This window comes from Scomber scombrus, chromosome 20, assembly GCF_963691925.1.
Source record: "Scomber scombrus chromosome 20, fScoSco1.1, whole genome shotgun sequence".
NCBI classification, from domain to species: Eukaryota; Metazoa; Chordata; class Actinopteri; order Scombriformes; family Scombridae; genus Scomber; species Scomber scombrus.
The window spans coordinates 13,155,371-13,173,915 of record NC_084989.1 but is presented as its reverse complement, the minus strand read 5'-3'; the positions used below and the strand labels follow the sequence as shown (position 1 = coordinate 13,173,915).

At 44.2% G+C, this 18,545-nt stretch overlaps 1 protein-coding gene across 1 annotated transcript in view; it reads right to left on the bottom strand.

Moving 5' to 3' along the window:
• ncoa2 (nuclear receptor coactivator 2) overlaps positions 1-18,545 on the bottom strand; it is a 61,552-nt gene that overhangs the window by 6,698 nt on the left and 36,309 nt on the right. Inside the window, exons 5-18 of the mRNA XM_062441205.1 lie at positions 18,127-18,304; positions 16,334-16,522; positions 14,036-14,137; positions 12,469-12,609; positions 11,999-12,146; positions 10,102-11,455; positions 4,414-4,612; positions 3,856-4,062; positions 2,801-3,004; positions 2,179-2,308; positions 1,631-1,805; positions 1,229-1,522; positions 691-768; positions 38-497 (exon numbers count right to left, since the gene is read on the bottom strand). Of these exons, the coding sequence (XP_062297189.1) occupies positions 38-497; positions 691-768; positions 1,229-1,522; positions 1,631-1,805; positions 2,179-2,308; positions 2,801-3,004; positions 3,856-4,062; positions 4,414-4,612; positions 10,102-11,455; positions 11,999-12,146; positions 12,469-12,609; positions 14,036-14,137; positions 16,334-16,522; positions 18,127-18,304 (3,859 nt within the window). The remainder of the gene's footprint in view (positions 1-37; positions 498-690; positions 769-1,228; positions 1,523-1,630; positions 1,806-2,178; positions 2,309-2,800; positions 3,005-3,855; positions 4,063-4,413; positions 4,613-10,101; positions 11,456-11,998; positions 12,147-12,468; positions 12,610-14,035; positions 14,138-16,333; positions 16,523-18,126; positions 18,305-18,545) is intronic.

The window sequence follows — 18,545 nt, the reverse complement described above, 5'->3', positions numbered from 1 at the left end:
GTGAAGTGTGTGGTAGGCTGGGGTGTGGGAGCAGTACCTGAGTTGGGAAACTGAAAGGCACTGTGCTGCATTTGGGGGAGTACTGCCCCGTACTGTCCGCCCATCATGTTTGTATTTCCCATCATCATCTGTGAGGAAGAGGAGGAGGAGGAGGAGGAGGTGCCATGCAGGTGGAGCTGAGGGTTGGTAGGGAGAGAGGGCAGGCTTGGGGAGAGAGGGGAGGAGAAGGGGCTGGTAGGGGGAGGTGGCGAGGCCAGGCCTGTACTGGTACCGTAGCTCGGTGGGTAGGGGAACTGCTGGGGGTTGGCCTGGGGGATCCGGGGGTTACTCATGCCTCCAGCAGCCATATTGGGAGGCAGACTGAGGCCCTGGGCCCTCATGGCCATGCTCCTTTGCTGTTGGACCTGCTGGACCTGTTGCTGCTGCTGCCTCTGTCTCAGATGATTACTCAGCAGCTCCCGCTGACGCTGCGCCAACATCTGAGCATTGATGGTCCCCTGGTAGAAAGAAGAGGAGAGATTAATTTGTTACAGATGTTTATAGAGTTTGTTTACTTGCATATCTGTAAGCATGAGAAACTCTGAAATTCAAGCCTTACATATAGTGCAATCATCAGCAAACTAAAACAGTATCTACATTCACATCAACATGTGTGTACAGGTTATTGTGCTGCTGGCAGCGGTGATGTACCTGGTTTGGAGCACTGGCTCTAAGAGGTAGGTTCACATTTGACACACTACTCATCTGAGTCATCATTGGCTGACGGTTCTGATAGGAAGAGACAGAGTAAGAGGTTAAAACAATCACCATCCTGTGGGTTGTAATGGAATTTCTTTAAAATCCTCAAAAGTTAAACTTAAAACTGCTAATTTTCGTCTCGAAAATAGTTAAAAATTGCATGCAAATGTTTATCTATACAATGAGTATCCTGAGTGAGATATGCGGATTAGAATAACATTATAGATGAATTTACAATCCTGATTACATTAAGAGATCTATTATTCAAATTACGACCAGCAGGTGGCAGGTAGACCCAAATGTTCCAGCTTTTCATCTAATGCACAAAAGACTTGCCAAAATGTCAACCTCAAGGATAATTACACAACTCTCATCTACGTGTACAATCACACAGCTACTGATCAAACAGTGTGGTTGCATCAGAAAGAGCGAACAATCAATGGACAGCATCACCTCCTGCAGTGTCATGTCAGTGTAGATGTGTGTGTACCTGCTGTGACTGTAGCCGGTGCTGGAGCTGTAGCCGTAGTGTGTTGGGCTGGTTGGGGACGCTGGCGGGCCTGAGTCCGGGTCGGGCCTGCATCCTCATCATGGGGTAACCCTGCCTTGGACCCATCTGGCCAGACATGGGATGGAAGCCTGGCTCTTGCATGGGCGCACCAGGGTAGCCCCTTTGGGCCATGTGGGATGGTGGGGGGGCAAATTGCTGGGTGTACATTGGGGGCTTCTGCTCCAACATCATGGAGGGGTCCTGGGGGAACTGGTCCTGCTCCAGTGACTGGGTCTGAAATAGACAAAAAAACAAAACAATGTAAATCCACAAAAGATAATAAAGAAAAGTCACTTTAAACCAGCACCAGTGGATGTGATGACCGAGAATGATGGATCTCACCTGTTCTATCAGAGCAGGGATCCCGAGGGCACGATCAATCTCCTCCAAGCCGTCAAAATCTTTTAGTGCAGTGTACAGCTGGGACATCAGGGCCCCCTCGTCTACTCCACTGCCTTCGCCTGAACCATGACCTGTACTACACAGTAAGTCATCCTGGGGTGCTGAGTGCAGCGGCCTGGGCAGAGAAGAGACCAATGTGAAAAGGAGCAGATAATGCAAATGGAGGACAAGAAAATAGTTGATTAATTTTCTCTATTAGGAAACGTTTTCCAGTATAAAGTCAACATATGAAGCAAACAAATTACTAGGATAATAGAGAGAGAAAAGAGAACAGATATAGAAAGACTGAGAAACTAAAAGGTAAACCAAAAGTCTTTTTTCCAAAAAAAATATCTTCCTCAAGCTCTGACCACACAGATAGTAGATACTCGTGTCTTGTTCAAGGACACTGGCATAGTAGCTTAAACCTAGATAATCTTGAATGAAAGGAGGTCCTTCTCCTGACTATGACTTTTTCTGCTCCTCTTATGGAGGTATGGGCAGCTTACCGGTTCTGGTTTACAAAAGCAGTCTGGTCTATGGGCATCATGCTGTCTGGCCAGGGGGCTGTCTGATTGGGTGGAGCTTGTTGTTGTGAGAAATGGTGGCCAACTATACCAATCTCCATGTCAGGTTGGGCTAAATGGGAGAGAAGGACAAAACAGATTAATGCAAAAAGGTAGACTGCTGTGTAGGGTCACTTCAGCAATTTTTAGTAATATGTTGAATAAAAAAGGCAAGCATATTCTTTCTAAGCCAGGCACAGGTACGATACAGGTTCAAAGTAAGATCATGAAAATGACTGAATATGTTGTGCACGATACTGCAGCTTGCCACTAGATGGCATATTACTGTATATGGGTGAGCTGAGGTCTTTTCCTTAGAGCCTCACCATAGGTTTAATTTATATGGACAATTTGGGTGGTAATTTGGGACTTCTTTACTACAGCTTAAATCACAAATGTGTCTTCATCTGTTCTGAAATGTTTTGGCACCTGTCGTGTGGAGTTAAAAGGGCTTTATTGTGTTAGGTCAATATGAAATTTTCGGTATATACACACACTTTGTCATTTAATTTCTGACTTTGAAATACTAAGTAACCCATGTTTCCAGAGTACAGCAGGCTCTCACCATTGGCCATCATTGGGGACTGCAGCAGCTGCCGGGGCCCTGGCTGGCTGTTGGGCCTCATGGGAGCACTGTTGGGACCCATCCTGCCCTGCATGGCACCTTGCTGTCCGGAGCCAGACGCTCCCAGAGGAGGGGCAGAAGCTGAGCCCACCCAGCCCTCCTGTTGCTGCATGCCTGGACGTGGACCACCTGGACCCATATGTCCTGGAAGAATAGGAAAACATTGACTGTGAGAAACACACCGGGACAGACCTCAGTGGGTGCCCTCTGTCCCGATAATGCAGTGGTGCAATATAAGGGGAAAAGCCAATCTATGCAGTGTGTGGGGATGTTTTGAGGACTAACAAAGGGGAGTGACAGTGAGACAAAGTTTGTGCCAGTGTGGGTGACAATCTATTTCCTGTCAAAGGAAGTGAGTCACTGTGCCATGACACGACATGTCACCGACAGACAGCGACACACAGAGTGGGAGAGGGGTCTTCTACAGATTTTTGGCAGTAAGTGTCAACACAACCACGCAAAAGTATGCAGTTGTGCTTCATCCACTGGCTTTGGCATTGTGGAGGGGGAATTATGTATGATAGTGAGCCCAAAATAGAAAAAGGCCATTAAACAACCATGATAATAATTTAAATTAATCAATTTTTAAATAACAACCTAATGATTTTAGTTTGATGCCTACTCTAATAGCCACACTACTCAAAGTGTAAAATTTGCTGAAAAAAGGTTTCCTTAGAGTGTGTCATGAGTATTTGTATGTACAATCATGTTTATCATTTTTATTTTCGTAGGGTTGATGTATATTTTCCAACAGATGCGTATGGATAATTTATGAAAGTCTAACTGTGTCCAGGACACTGTATGTCTCCCTGGGGTCTGGTCATTTTCATTTAATCTACACAACTAGATCAGAGCATGCATCATTGTTAAACCAGGCACCTGAACAATAGTTCATGTCTTTATCTGGACGCACCAAGCAACAAAGGGAACAGGACATACATTCAAACAATAATACTGTGAAACTGGCATCACAAAAGCATGGTTGTCACACCCACCTGTGCTGACCATGCTGGCCTGGTTAGCCATCATGTTGTGATTTCCCACCATGCCTTGCTGCTGTTGCTGCTGCATAAGAGTGTATGGGCTTGTGGCCCTCATGGGGTATTGTAATGAGGGCTGCTGGGGTGACACATTCATGTCTAAAGACACGCTCCTCACAGGCAGACCCCTGCCCGGCTGGCCTGGCCGGACATTGCCAAAGTCTGGAGACAGAAAACATGGATTTTAGCCAGATGTCCAACATTTTAAAAGTCAATAAAATAAAAGAGTTATTAGTTCCACAGATACACATTTAGAGCAGAAATTATGTGTAAAAGTGAAAGTTCACACATTTATTTGGCATGTCAGTTTTTGCTACCATCAAGTCAAATGATCTCATGATTGGGGAGTATTTTGAGGTCAATGTAAAGCCAAATTTCAATTATCTTTAACCAGAGGGAATTTTAAAATAATGTGGTCTACTATTTTGCTGTTAAAGCATATTTTTCACTTAGGTAAGTGTTATTTGGAAACCCTGCTGTGCACTTCTTCTTTCGATTAACTGTGGTACTCACTAGTTGGGGCCATGCCAGGCCCGATACTCCTGTGTTGCTGCTGTGCCGCCAGGGCGGGATTGGTCTCTGACATCTGCAGGATGTCATTGATGATATTCTGTTTGTCCATGGGACTGGGCAACGAAACAGGCCGTGGCTCGCAGAAAAGCTGCGGCTGAGCATTCTGCAGGTCATTCAGGATGTCATCCAGCTCCGACGACTGGAGAGCAAAGGGACAAAGACGGAGAAGTGTGAGAACAGGAAAGAGATGAACCACTCAAGGCTTCCATTTAGAAAACCAATTACTGCTTCACCTGCAAATGCACAAACACATGTAACATGTGCTCACATTTACTGTGAACAAACTTTGTGTGTAAACACAACACCACTTGCATGAGGAGTCTATCTGGGAGATGAGAACAGCAGGCTTGGCCTTGTTTATAATACAGCAGTAACCCCGGGATAAAATGGACCACTTTCCATCAAATTTAGGCCACACTTCACTTATCAGACTCACATACTACCCCTTGCTTACACACACACTGATGTTTTAAGATGTCATGTTAATATAACATGGTTAAATATGTACTTAAAACAATTGGCTACCTAAAAAGTGTATGGCTAACTGACTCTGTCTTCTGTAACATGAAAGAGCAGCAGGAGGCGGCAAGAGTGTGGTTGGTGCCAAAGTCTGAACTGCTCTCTGCCCCCCTACTGTAAACAGCTGTACCGAGTCTGCCCAATACAGCCCAAGGCTGCAATCATATACAGCTGGGCCCTGGACTATCTGGACAGTTTTTGTTTGGCTTTTCACACAAATATCTTAAACAAAGACAAGGCCATGCTGGGATCTGGTTTTACTTGCTGAACTACGAAAGCTGAAACTCTTAAACTTTTGGTTTTTTTTCTAAAACTTTTGGTTTTAGGACACTGGTCCTGTCCATTGTGTATTTCTCCTTCTCTCATATACATAGCAATGGACAAAAAATAAACATTTTACTAAATAATGGACACTCAACAGCAAGCCCTCTAAAACACGACTAAAAGATGAATACTCAATAAAGTATCAGAGTTGATGAGCACCACCGAGAAAAACATAAATAACTTTAATATAACAAAAGGCAGCATCAATTAGAGTGTTACTGTGCTGAGTGGACAACAAAAAAATAAAGGTTCACATCAACATCATAGTGCTTTAGCCCATGAAAGCCCTGAGGGACTTAAGGTAAATAAGTTGCAATGGCTTTAATTGGCCACCAGAGTGCAGCACACCTGGAATCACAGACAACTCCTGGTCGTGACTTACTGTACAGCAAGAAAATAGCACACCAGCTCTGTATCAATGTTTGACTTCAATGTTGGAGATGATGACATGTATCTGTTAGGTATGTTAAAGCTTCTAGAGATGACAGGGATGCCAAAAACGCTTTGATAAGAGGTTATCAGAGGTGCCTGAAATTTGTGTAAACCTTAGGCTCCTCCACCTGTGAAGATCCTGCTTCAAAACACTGGCCACACAATGCAGATCACTCTAAGCAGCAGATAAGCATACAGGATTTATTGGAAAGCAAGAAAGAGTAGCAGAGTGAGGAGTGGGGTGGGGTGGTGGTGGTGGTGGTAGTGGGAGAGAGAGAAAAGCCCTAATGAGGTCAGGAATGATGTAATGCTGCTGTACGCTCTCAGTTTGCCCACTTCCTCCTCCTCTCCATTTCTCTCTCCTCCCACTTTCTATTCTCTCGACTTCTCTAGTTGCTTTTACCCTTAATGGGTCCTATTTCTATCAATCCCTGTTACTCTCCTTTTTCAATGCATGTCAGCTAATGTAATGCAATCCATGTCTCTGCATCTCAGGCAAGTGTACTGTATTTGGGTAAAATTGCAAGGGACTGTACAGCCAAATGACCATTATGAAATATTTTGTCCAAAGGCATGTCATATTTGCAGATCATAATTTAACATCCTGATGTCAGGAGTGTTCTCACACTGGAAGAGCAGCTAATGACACATACATAACATACAGATAAAACAAAACATAAAACTCAAGCAATGGGAGCACTCCGATTACATGTACGTTCAACTCCAGAAATTGATTGTTTATAGTGACACAATTAACAGTGCCTCATCTCAAGCATCTTTCATGTGGAGGGGTCTTGCTCCAAAGACAGTTGCATGCTTAGGAACAGCAGAAGCTGATTTCTCACAGTGGAAAGGTGGAGAGGACCTGCTACACGTATATAATTTCTGACGATCTGACTTGAATCCATGTGGGACTCAACTTAAACCAATCACATCTGTAAATGAATAGGTCTGTCCGCTGACTTTCAAATCCCACGACATATCAAATATATCAATTTCCCATTTCACAAATATGCTCTGATGGCAATGGGGAATTTAGGGCAGTAAGACCATTGTGTCTTTCTGACCTAGCCCGTGCCATTTGGCAGGAAAGGGAACTGAGAAACAGGGTGGGTAAAGCAGAAGTACCACTGTCAAGTAAGGCAAAAGGAAAAGTCCTTTTAGGCCAGAACCATGTTGGCCTTTTGTTGGCTAGAAATGAAAACAACAATTGCACAAAAAAAAACATTGGATGGAAAAGTCTACTCTCCCTTTGAAATAGCTGCAACAGCAAATTTTTAAGTCACAAGGATGGCTGCAATATTATTTGAAAAACTGATGTACTGCAATATTTGAAGGTTAACTCCTATGTTGGAAGTGTTACCAGTCACGGCTTTCTGTTTTTCATTCTCTTCGTGATATTTAAAATGAGATTACTCATATTAGATACATTTAAGTAACATGTAAACATTGATTTGTTCTCTGACTGATACTGAAGAGTTTTGGACTACAAAAACTGCCATTAAACACAGAAGTTAATCACAGAAAATCAACTAAGGTTGCTCATTCTGTTCTGATAGCAGCACCTACTCAATACATTCAATACATTTCTGTACTCAATGGTGAAAAAAATTCCCCCCATGCACACAAAAGACAAAGGCTCATCAGTTTCTTAAACTTACTCATATACAAAGAGCCATGTGATGCCTGATAAAGTAGGCATATTTGCCTATGTGTGAGCATCCATGAAGATGGCATGTTTTGGCATGCAGTGTGACATTATTTAATTTCTTATATAGAAAGTAAAAAGAAGAACTTTAGTACTGGGGCCAGCCGAAACCACCAGATGGTCATTAAAACATCACATCAGCCTGTATTGGCTGTATTAATACATCTATTATTTTATTTTCTTAACCTACTTGCTCATATTCAGGGTCCTAGAGGGGCTGTGGCTATTGTGACCTACATCTGTCATAGTTTTTTAAAAGGCATACTCAATACTGAGCTGAGCGGCAGTCATTTCACATGCCGAAGCACAGTGTATGTCACGTTCTTTCCTACAACAATCCTGTTAATTATTTGCTCACTTGAAGAACATATGTTTCAGGGTCATAATAGAATAAAGAATAGAGAGAAAAAGAAACACTGACCTAATTACATGCAGCAGAATATGAATACTGCTACGGTGGAAGCAGGTTTTATTAAGCCTCAGCAGACAGTGTTTACATGACACAGTACACACACACACACACCTATAAAACACACAGATAATCCTGCCTCCCACAGGCCTGTGGGACTACTCTGCTCTACCATACCTATAGTTCCTCCAGCCATCAGCTAAGCACCTACTACTCAGCTCTACTCTGATTTCTCATTTAGCTCTGCTCAAGCCATCAATAATTCAGCCCTCAAACATCATGAGGAGGAGAGTGGCAGAGGCAGAGGGCGACGTTTAGAGAACAGTGGGAGAGGTTAGCTGAAAAGAGGGGATGAGTGGACTTTTTAACTGGTACAGTCAGCTTTCACACATGGCTAGGCAGCCATTCACCAGTAAGGAACAGAAACTTACTCACGCACATAATGGCTCTAATGAAGTCATAGATTAATCCTCGTCTGACAAAGGACACCACACTTAGTGAAATCTGTTAAACTGGAATCAGCCATCACCATCACTGTTTGAAGTCCTCTATTCTTTCTATTCTTTACGTAGATGTAAAAACACAAAATAATGGCATTATTATTACTGACACAGGGGCAGGAATTATTTTTAATATAATTAAAGGGGAAGTTCACTGGCCAATTACAGAAAATAAAATCTTAAATATCAAGTGTTTCTCTCAATTTCTATATCATTCCATTGTTTCTCGTATGTTGCTCGTTCTACAAACACACCACTCCCTCTCTCCTCTATCTCCATGGTAGCAGGGAGGACATGCAGGAGCATATGGCTCATCATTTTCACTCTGCCTGCCGAGGCTGGGCTCTCCTGGGGGTATCTACACCTCTCTCATCTCTCCTCCTTTGTTCAGTTCAACAGCAGCTCTTATCATCCATCTAATCACCTTTTCCTCTTCTTCATATCTGCTCAAGTGGACGAGCACATACTGTACATACACAGACATTCTGTACCGCTGCCCCTCAGCCTGTACAGTGCAGACATAGATGTGCCACAAGGAAGGCAGGAGACTATAATAAAGTGACAAAGACAGCTCTTTCAGATACCCTCCCTGACACTGGTTAAAACCATGGCGGGTATTTTGAACGGGTCAATCTCCACGTTATTTGACCTGCTTTTTAAGACCCTCCTCCAGATAAGGACAGAGTGTGATTTGCTGTTTTATGAAACATGCATTTCTACAAAAATGTGACTTTTGTTTATGTTATTGACGTTTAAACAGCATGTATGTGACCTAGACTCTCTGGCTGGTCTGAGTTGAGGGAGGTAATTAGAGAAATCGAGACAACAAAGCATGCAAGAGCATTCATGTAATCTTGTGTAATTCTATGTAATTCTGTGGTTTAGCAGTGATGTGTGTGATAAAACTGAAGTCGCAGACCCGAGTCTTCAACATGTGTTTAGCAGAGCATGTCATACACAGGCTTCCTGTATGAAAGGTTACGCTTCTCATGAAACACCGGTTTTCTTTCCTGCATTTGAAAATCAGCAAGTTGATGTAAAAAAAATGCAGTCTTTCTGAAAACTCGACTAATTTCACCAGTAACACTCTGCTGCTTGCTCTCTTTTACTCTTTTTCTCCGCCTCTCTCTTTCAGTGCCAGGCATGACCTGAGCTCAGTGCCAAACCTGAGGATTCTGGCCAAATGCAACCAGGATCAAATGGCTGGAGAACCACAGGGGCTCCTTCCAAATGTCACAGTTGTTTGAAGCTGGTGGACAGCTTCCCTCAGCTTGTGCTGCCAACACATAGGCAGTGAAAGGACCAGATGTGTTTATATGTGTGAATGAAAAAACATGAATGATGTCTTAAGTGCTCATGACAAAAATGTAAATGTTAATGTATACGGTGCAGATGCTGTCTGACTGTTTGTGAGTTTAGCTGTAGCATCCTATGTGGACGTGGGACTTGTAGGAGCCGACATCTGCTACCTAACCCAGATTAACAGTCAGACTCAAAGAGGAGGCAAGTGGAGCAGAACAGGGCAACAGCGATTTGGTTTTTGCAATGGGCTACAGAGAAGGAGGTTACAAAATCAGTTTTAGGGCAGCTATAGTTCTTTCATCATTTCAAAGATGGAAGACACAGTAAACGGGCTATTTTTCACACAAACTGAAGGAGAACAAAACTGTTTTCAAGCTTTCAAAGATGTCTTTAAAAAGGTAAATACAAGGAAAAGCTTTTTTGTAAAAACTGACCTGTTCAGCTCGGTCATATCCTGCATCTTGTTTCTCCGCTTTGACAAGGGGATGTTTGCCCCCTTCGACCTTCACTTCCCCAGGCTCCAGCTTAGGGACCTTGTCCTTCATTACAGTGTCATCCTTATCCAGTAGGTAGCGGAGCAGGGCATTGTCCTTCTTTTTGGGGCTCAAGGGCTCCTGCTTAGGAGCCATTTCTGCCCCAGAAGCTGTACTACCAGCACCCTGGTTTGGGTCTTGACCAACCTCTTTGCCTGTAGCCTCCGCAGTGAGTTTGGCCAGGTCTACAGGGGACGTACTGTTCTGAAGCAGTTGGTGGAGGATCTTGTGTTTTTCTTTAAGGGATGTGGCATGAGTGTTCCCTCCCGTGTGGCCACCTCGAACCCCTGCCCCAGCCTGGTCCTTCCCTTCACCTCCTCCACCAGGTGAAAGGGGTGTCTCCAGAGGCTCTGGCTTGGTGGTGAGCAGTTGCAGTAACTTGGTGTGACCCTTGTTGTCATGCAGACGGTTGTGAGCGTCATGGCCCTCAAGGGCCCCTTCCCTCTCCTCCTTAGGCTCAGCTAGGCTGCTTTCTGTCGGGCCCTGTGGGTGCCCCTGACCCACCTCTGTGTGAGAGCCAAATGACTCTGCTGTACCACCAGTGGCACCACTGCCTCCACCAAGTTTTGACATTAAATGTGAGTTTACCCCTGACCCTTGTGTGACCCCAGCTGGGGAGCCTATCTTCCGGTCCGGAGAACCCAGTGTGTGTGCATGAGGGGGCCCATGTCCTACACCATGGCACTCACTAAGAGCCTGCAGAGCTGACAGAGAACTGCTAGTGTAGCTGTTAGCATGGGTGCTAGTCGTGCTACTACTACCTGCACCACCAGGCCCTCCACCACACATACCCATTGGAGAGGGTGAATGCAGGCCTCCTGCTACACGAGGGCTGCCTGCCCCCCCAGGACTCCCACGATGCCTAGGGGACAGCATAGAGTTCTGTTGAGGTGGGTGGGGTCCACCAGCTGGGCTGGGGCTGGCACGAGAAGGGCTGTTCATTCTCCAGTTTGGGCCCTGCTGGGGTGGCTGCATGCCCCCAGTGTGGTTGTGTGGTGGGGGACAGCCAAAACGGTAGCCCTGCATGTGGCCCCCCATGGCTGCAGGTTCTCTGGGGCCAGCAGGGCCAGGAGGGGAGAAAGGCGTGCTGTTGCTGCTGATGGTAGTGTCTTGGCCCTGAGGTCCCGAACCTGGCAAACTGCCTGGGGTTGGAGGAGTCATGGAGGGAGTGGAGGAGTTCATTGGCTTGGGAGCCATCCCTGTGGCTTGATTGCCAGGACCCATGTCCTGGCCCATTCCACATACTGTCTGCTCCCTAGAGGTTAAATAAAAGAACAGATTTCAACAGTTTTCATTACTAAGCATTTTCTGCAGAAGGTAAGAATAAAGAAATTGGCCACTGAAGGAACGGTTTCTGAATTAATGTTTTTTTCCTTTTTCAAATATGTTTTATTACATTCATTTTTATGCAATATTGAATCAAGAAGAATCACTTGTTTTTTCAAAAATAATTTTTCAGTGCTTTTCAGAGCACCACAATTAAAATCCTGTTACGCTCTATGTGTTGGCAGAAGACTCAGCAGTCGTTGGGCAAATAAAGTCCAAACTATTTGCACAGCTAGGTATCAAAAGAAGAAGGTAGGAAAATAAAACATTTGTCTTATTAGGATGAACTAATGTTTACTGTGGCCATCTCCTGAGACCCACAAGCACACATTTACATATGATCCCATCCAGACAGAATGCATAAAGCCATCAGGTCGTGCTGCAGGGCTCCAACAGGCTAAAACATGTAAGGAAGTTCATGCTGCAGATTTGTGTCTGTCTTTCTGACACAGGTTTAGGTAGTCAGACATACCTCTGTAGAATGTGCAGGGACATGTAGAGCTGGGGTTCGTTGGTGGCAGGCGAGCGCACCAGTTTGCTCTTAGTGTGGGCTGACACGATGGTTCCATCAGAGAGGGAGAAACGGTAGATGGGGCTGAACGCTTGACCATGGCGGAGCACTAAGGACACAAATGAACTCACATCAGTGCAGGTAGAGGCACACACAGATCGTTTTAAGCTCTAATGATTGATTCATACACACATAATTAAAAATCTGACTCTGTTTTCAGTTTATTTTTGTTACTGTATTAAAACTGCGATTGGATTAGGAGCTTTAAAATAGTCGCAATTTCTTCCAAGGCTGCTGCACACTAACTGACCCATGGTCAAATCATCATTTTATACTCATACAGCCAGCTAACAATATCAGAAAGACCACAGTGATTAACTGTCAAAGACCAATAATTACATACAACAGTCAATGCAGTTCAGTGACATTACCTTCCTGCTGGTGTCTCTTGGCAAAAGACATCTCTCCATCATTTTGCAGGTGAAACCTCTGGATGCAGCGCCTAACCAGATCCTCCCAGCCTGGCTTCATGGATGCCCGCAGCAGACTGGTATCCAGGGACGTTATCTTACCTTAATACAGCAAACACAGTGGAATGGATTAAGGAGGCCTTAGCCAGACATGGAGGTAGGGATTTCTATACAAATGTACACAATCCACACCAATTGAGTTGATGGGGATTTAAGATTTCTATTGAAGATACATTCTAGAGCAGATGCTTGCCGATTAGAAGCTGTTGGTCACCCTGTTGCACAACAGCACTGTGGCTAGATATTGGTTAAAAAAATAACTGATGATTTACTTTAGTCATATTTATATTCCATCTTGTTAAAAGCTTGAACTAGACATCTCTGCTGTGTCAATCAGACATTGACATACAGTAAAATGAGGAGAAAGTCTTGGGCTACATAAGATGAGACAGTTCAACATATGGGCAAATACTATCAGCATGGGATTCGAGATTTTAAAAACTCAACACAACCAGTAAAAGGACTTATTTCAGAAGTCACCAGGGCAGCTCAGACTCAACTATATTTAGAGCTCAACAAATACACCCAAGCTACGTCTGTAAACAACCTCACTCATTGCAGTGTAACAGTTGTCCCCCACCGGGTTGCAATCTAAATGGAGGCAGTGATGCATTTAAAGGGCTGACAAGCAGACTGCTGCGTGAATGAAAGCTGTAGGGACTGAGTAACGACTTGTGACACATATTCATAACAGGATCCTTCTGCACCTGTATACAACAACCTCTCATTGGCACAAGCAGATTGCACACATTATTTTTCCTTCAAAAATGTTTTTCTGAGAATGATGAAGATACATTTATATTTGAAATCCTGATACTACTTATTATATTATTATTATTACAATAGAATTATAATACTTATTTTTTCCTGAATTGTGCCACCCTAATATACAAGCATACAACTCTACAGCAAGGTGGGTGGGGAAGTACACTAAATTACTATATGTCAGTGAGTACTGTGTGTGCATTTGTGTGTTAATATCTGTGTGTGTGTACATACCACACACAAACGATACAAGCACATCAAAGAGCAGGTAAAAGATCAACTGTCTGCATCTCTGCGTCAGTGTTTAGGCAGGTACTTTACCTCCCAGAGTGCAGACGGGTGGGGAGCAGGTTCAACAAATGCATTAAATCCTAAAGGGCCTGTACCGAGACTATAATAATCTTTAAATACCTAACATGTAGTGTGAAGTGATTTATGGTCTGGTGACGCGAGTTGGGGCACAATATTACTTAGCGGCAAAGCAGGGATGAGCTAAGGTTCAAACAGTTGTATGTGTGAAACTGCTCTGCCAAACTGGTAGTGGGGAAGTCATAACCTGAAGTGGTGTAAATGACCCTTTACTGGACAGTATTGATCTGAGATAACTTGGTTTAGCCTGTGTTGAGAAAAACGTTCTAAATTTCTGTAGATTGCCAATGTGATATTAGTTTTAAACTCTGGCCTGTGTGACTGGTGAGTGTACCTTGTAGATCTTGGCGTGTGGTGAAGCTCTCGTGCGTGGGAAGCATGGGTCTTTCCTTCATGGGCACCCTGCGAGCCACACAGATCAGGCACGACTGAAAGTCTAAATGAGAGAGAGAGAAACAAAAGGAAGAAGAGAGAAAACAGAGGAGAGGACAGGAGGGAACAGAGTATGTAACAAAGAGGACAGGGAGACAGAATAGATGAAGGGGGATGGGGCAGGAGAAAAGGGGAGGATGGGGGTGTAAATGATAGAGACAGAGGGAGGGAAAGAAAATGAAATGAATGTTATTCCCAGGCAGCATAATTAATACAGTTATTAATGAGCATGGGGATCAGGGCTCCGCTCCTTTCATGAGGAGGAGCAGCAATCGCTGGCAAGGGAAATGATGAAGTGTGACCTTTGAAGGTGTGTGTGTGCATCTGAGTGTGAGTTCATGCTTGTGAGCTTGTGTGTGTGTGTGTGTGTGTTTCTCCGGCTGGTCTCACCTACAGTGCCATCTCACACTGATGACACCTCCCCTGGCCCAACATTAAAGATGGCCATCACTTAATCATGACAGTTGTCTCTAACGCGCACACACACAGCTGACACCACCAAGTCCAGGTCTGGGGTGACCCCAAAAACTCTGCCATCCAACTTTCCTGTGCCAGTAATACCCACAATCCCTCACATGTTTCTAGCAAAGAAAAGCATACCAGGCCTAACACACACACACATTCCTCATTTTGACTTGTAAACAGAACCTCTTGGGTGGTCCGGCCCTTAGATCTGTGAATCTCTCTCAATTTTCTCTCTCTCTCTGTCTCTCTCTCTCTCATTCCTTCCTTCCTTCCTTCCTTTGTCTCTGGCTGGACACACACACATACAAACACGCACATACACACTCACACCCCTCTGGCCTGAGTCCTAGTTGGTCTATTTGCCAAAGTATGGCTGGCAAGCAGCTGGTGCACAAAGCCAGCCAGAGAGGGGAAAAGACAGGTTGAGACAAAACTTGGAGTGAAACATTTGCATTTTCCCTTATTGTTTTAATTAACTACTGAGTTATAGTTTGGCAGTAGGAAATTATGGCTGCTTATGAAAATCATTCAGCAAATACAATTAAGGTAGTTGGGATGTATAATATTGTAGTTTTTTTGGGACCATTATGCGAGTCTAGACAATTTTGGAATTAAGGACAGTCATTCACTCAAACTATGGGGTTTTAAGTTGTTCCTGTTTGCAGCCATGAAAGAGCTCAGTGACCTCTCCATGACTGAACGCTAAAAGGAAAGCAGGAACAACATGCAATTTTCTTCATCCCCCTTTAAAGCCCACAAACGCAGCTTCTTTCTTTCTCAGCTTCAATAACATCAAATACATGTTCAAAGAGTTGATATTCTGTTGGTTGATTAGTTCTATGATGCAATGCCCATGATTAAAACAGAGACATACTTTCCTTGGAGTCACAGGCCCACGTTTGTGAGGAATGTACATGAATTATAGATAGGCTTTAATGACAGCAGCCCAGCCTCTCGCCTCCCTTGTGCCGCTTAACTTTTCATGGATGTAAGTTGAGCGGCAGCAACAGGGCTCCTGATTGGTGCCTTACGCCCCTATTCCCGTACATAGCACGTTGTATAGCTAAATCTCAGTGATCTATTCATAATAAATCTAAATGTAAATGGCTGCAACTTGGATTAATATTTAACACCATTTTCCATTCTGCAGCAGTCATGTACTGATGTTTCTTGGATCCGAGCGAGCCTTTCAACTCTGTTTTAAGGACCAAATAAAGTTCCTGGGCTACTGCATGACCAAGCAACCCTGCTGTCTTCTCTTCAATGTTTAAGAGGACTATGAAATTTCACTGCTGCAATTAGCACGCTGTTACATAAAGTAGAGACGCTAAAGAATTTGTTGTCAATCTCGGTCCGCTTTTGATTTCTTCCCAGTTTCAATATGTCTTTTTTAAGTACACAACAGTGTTCAAAGACAATTTTAAGGCAATCCAGTTTAAAGCAACATTTCTTCAGGCATAATAATTTGCCTTTTTGACTTCATGAGCTTACTTTAGAGTAATGACATTATTTACTTTAAGGACACTAATTTGCAAATGCTCAGATTTTAATGAAGTTCTTAAATTTTTTTTAATTTTGAGAGTATTTACAGTAGCTTAAATTGTAACCAAACATAAATATCCCAGAAATTGAGGCTGGATCACTATGAGCGCCACCTTCCACTTCTCCATCTACTTTCTTTACCCACACCATCTCCCCTCCTCCTCCTCCTCCTCCTCCACTTCCCCTTACTTACCGTCTCCTTCCTCCTTGATGGACTTGGGCTCCGAAACGGCAAAGCACTGCATGGTCTCGTATTTCTGCTGCTGAGGCTCGTGCTCGTGTTGCTCGTCCTGGCTCTCGCTGTGGGGATTGACCAGCATACGGCAGTTGAACGTGTGACTGTTCCTCCTCGGACCCTCGCTGGACCATGGCACACCATTCACTATTGGAGGAGGGGGGGAGGGGAGAGAGTGTACAAGGGAGATTTATAATGCAGCCTCTCGTGGATTTTATTTGACAAATTTGACTGCAGCAAAAACTGAAAGATAAAACAAGGGAAAATCGGGAACTGCAACGAGCGAGCCAAGAGAGGCTACCACGCTGCAAGTGAGAGACATAATGAGAGCAAGACAGAGAGAATGAAGGCGGAAAAAGTGTAAAAAGGAGAGAGCAGTCGCTGGGTAGAGATCAGTCATAATGAGCAGTTGGAACCTTGTGCCATCTATCCACAGCCATGCATCACAGCCAGGCCTCCATATGCATGTCCTCTAAAACATCATTGCCAATCTTTCTTCTTCTCTCCAACACTTGCGCAGGCGCGAGTAAAGACGCATGGGCACACAAGTGCAAGCGGACGGACGCACACACATACACAAAAAAAGAAAGAAAGAAAGAAGAAATGGAGACATGTACAGTCACACACACATGCGCGCGCGCACACACACACACACACACACACACACACACACACACACACACACACACACACACACGCACACACAACTCCTTTAACTCTAGCAAACTCCCATCACACTCCATCTGGTTTGTGATCTCATTCAGTGCATTGATAATCTCCCAGTATCTGGGACACAGCCCACTGATCGTTTCCAGGGTACGCCGCTCTGTGCTGCTCTCCCACCCAGATGGCTGGGCACTCAGACCTCAATCCGAAGCACCAGGAGAGAAGAGGAGAGGAAAGGGAGGACTTAGAAAGAGCTCCTGATGGGGTGCACTGACATACATTACAACCACCTCTTGCACTGAGGAGATAGAGAGGTTGATGTCAAATAGAGGTGGATATGAGAGAAGCTAAAGAAAAGTGGCTGTGGTTGGGGGTTGGGACAAAATTGAAGACAATAATTTTCAGGGGGGGGGGGCTACGAAATAGGAAAGTGAGAACATGAAAATGGGAACTTGATGACGGCGTATGGAGAGAGAGTAGAACACACGTAGTGAAGAGAAAGGGAAGGAAGGGCATGAGATGAGAATATAGGAAGGGAGTGACGTTGCTGACGGGAGAGAAGCCGAAAAAGGAAGTTAATTAGCAGAAAAAGGGAGGAAGGTAGAAGAGAAGAGAGACGGAATGTCTAGGCTGAGCATCAGCCAAAGAGAGAAAATTAAGAACCTATATGTTCTATGCAACCTTGTATGTAAAGCTTAAGTAACAATTTGCATTAGCCAGCTTTTCCACATCCTACCCTTAGCAGATGAATGGAAAATATTTTAGCGTTTTAATCAAACTGACACCACTATCGAGCAGCTACCTGACTGAACAGGATGAGGAAAACAGGTGAGGGAGTTAAGAGACAGAGGTAGCACTTATTGTAAAAAAATAAGAGATGAGGCAAGGGTGTCAACTAGCGCCTGCTCAGTTATGCGCAGTGGGAGTGATGCAACACAAAGGACATACTTGTGGAGTCAGGGGGGGAAAAAAAAATATGGGGAGCAATGCAGATCACAAGTGACACAGTAAGACAGAAAATGACAGGTACAAAAACCCAGAGAGCAATGTGAAATTCTGGCAGGGAAAATAAGCTTGAGGCTAACCGAGGGATTTGGGCAGCAGGTTCTTAATGAACTCAGCGTGATCCCCAACATGCAGCACGCTGTAGACACTCGTGTTCATCAGCTCCTCCTGGTTGTAATGCAGGTACTGGGTCACGTTCTCCGACACGAACACGATGTTGCCCTCCATGTTTACCACGAAGAAGAAGCCGTCCAGGGCCTGGACGGGAGAGAGAAAGACATAAATAAGGAGTACCCAACAGTCAAAATTTATATTTTCACACCGATTAAGAAAAGTCTTCTCTGAATCTCTGGAAGCATAAGTATGTAAATAAAGATATGTTTAACTATGTGTGTTTTCCTCTAACACTGGCTCCTAACCAGCAACTACAACAAACTGAGTCGGTTATTAAAAGCCTAGTCCAACCCTGAAATAGTTGTTTACCCACAGATTATTGGGT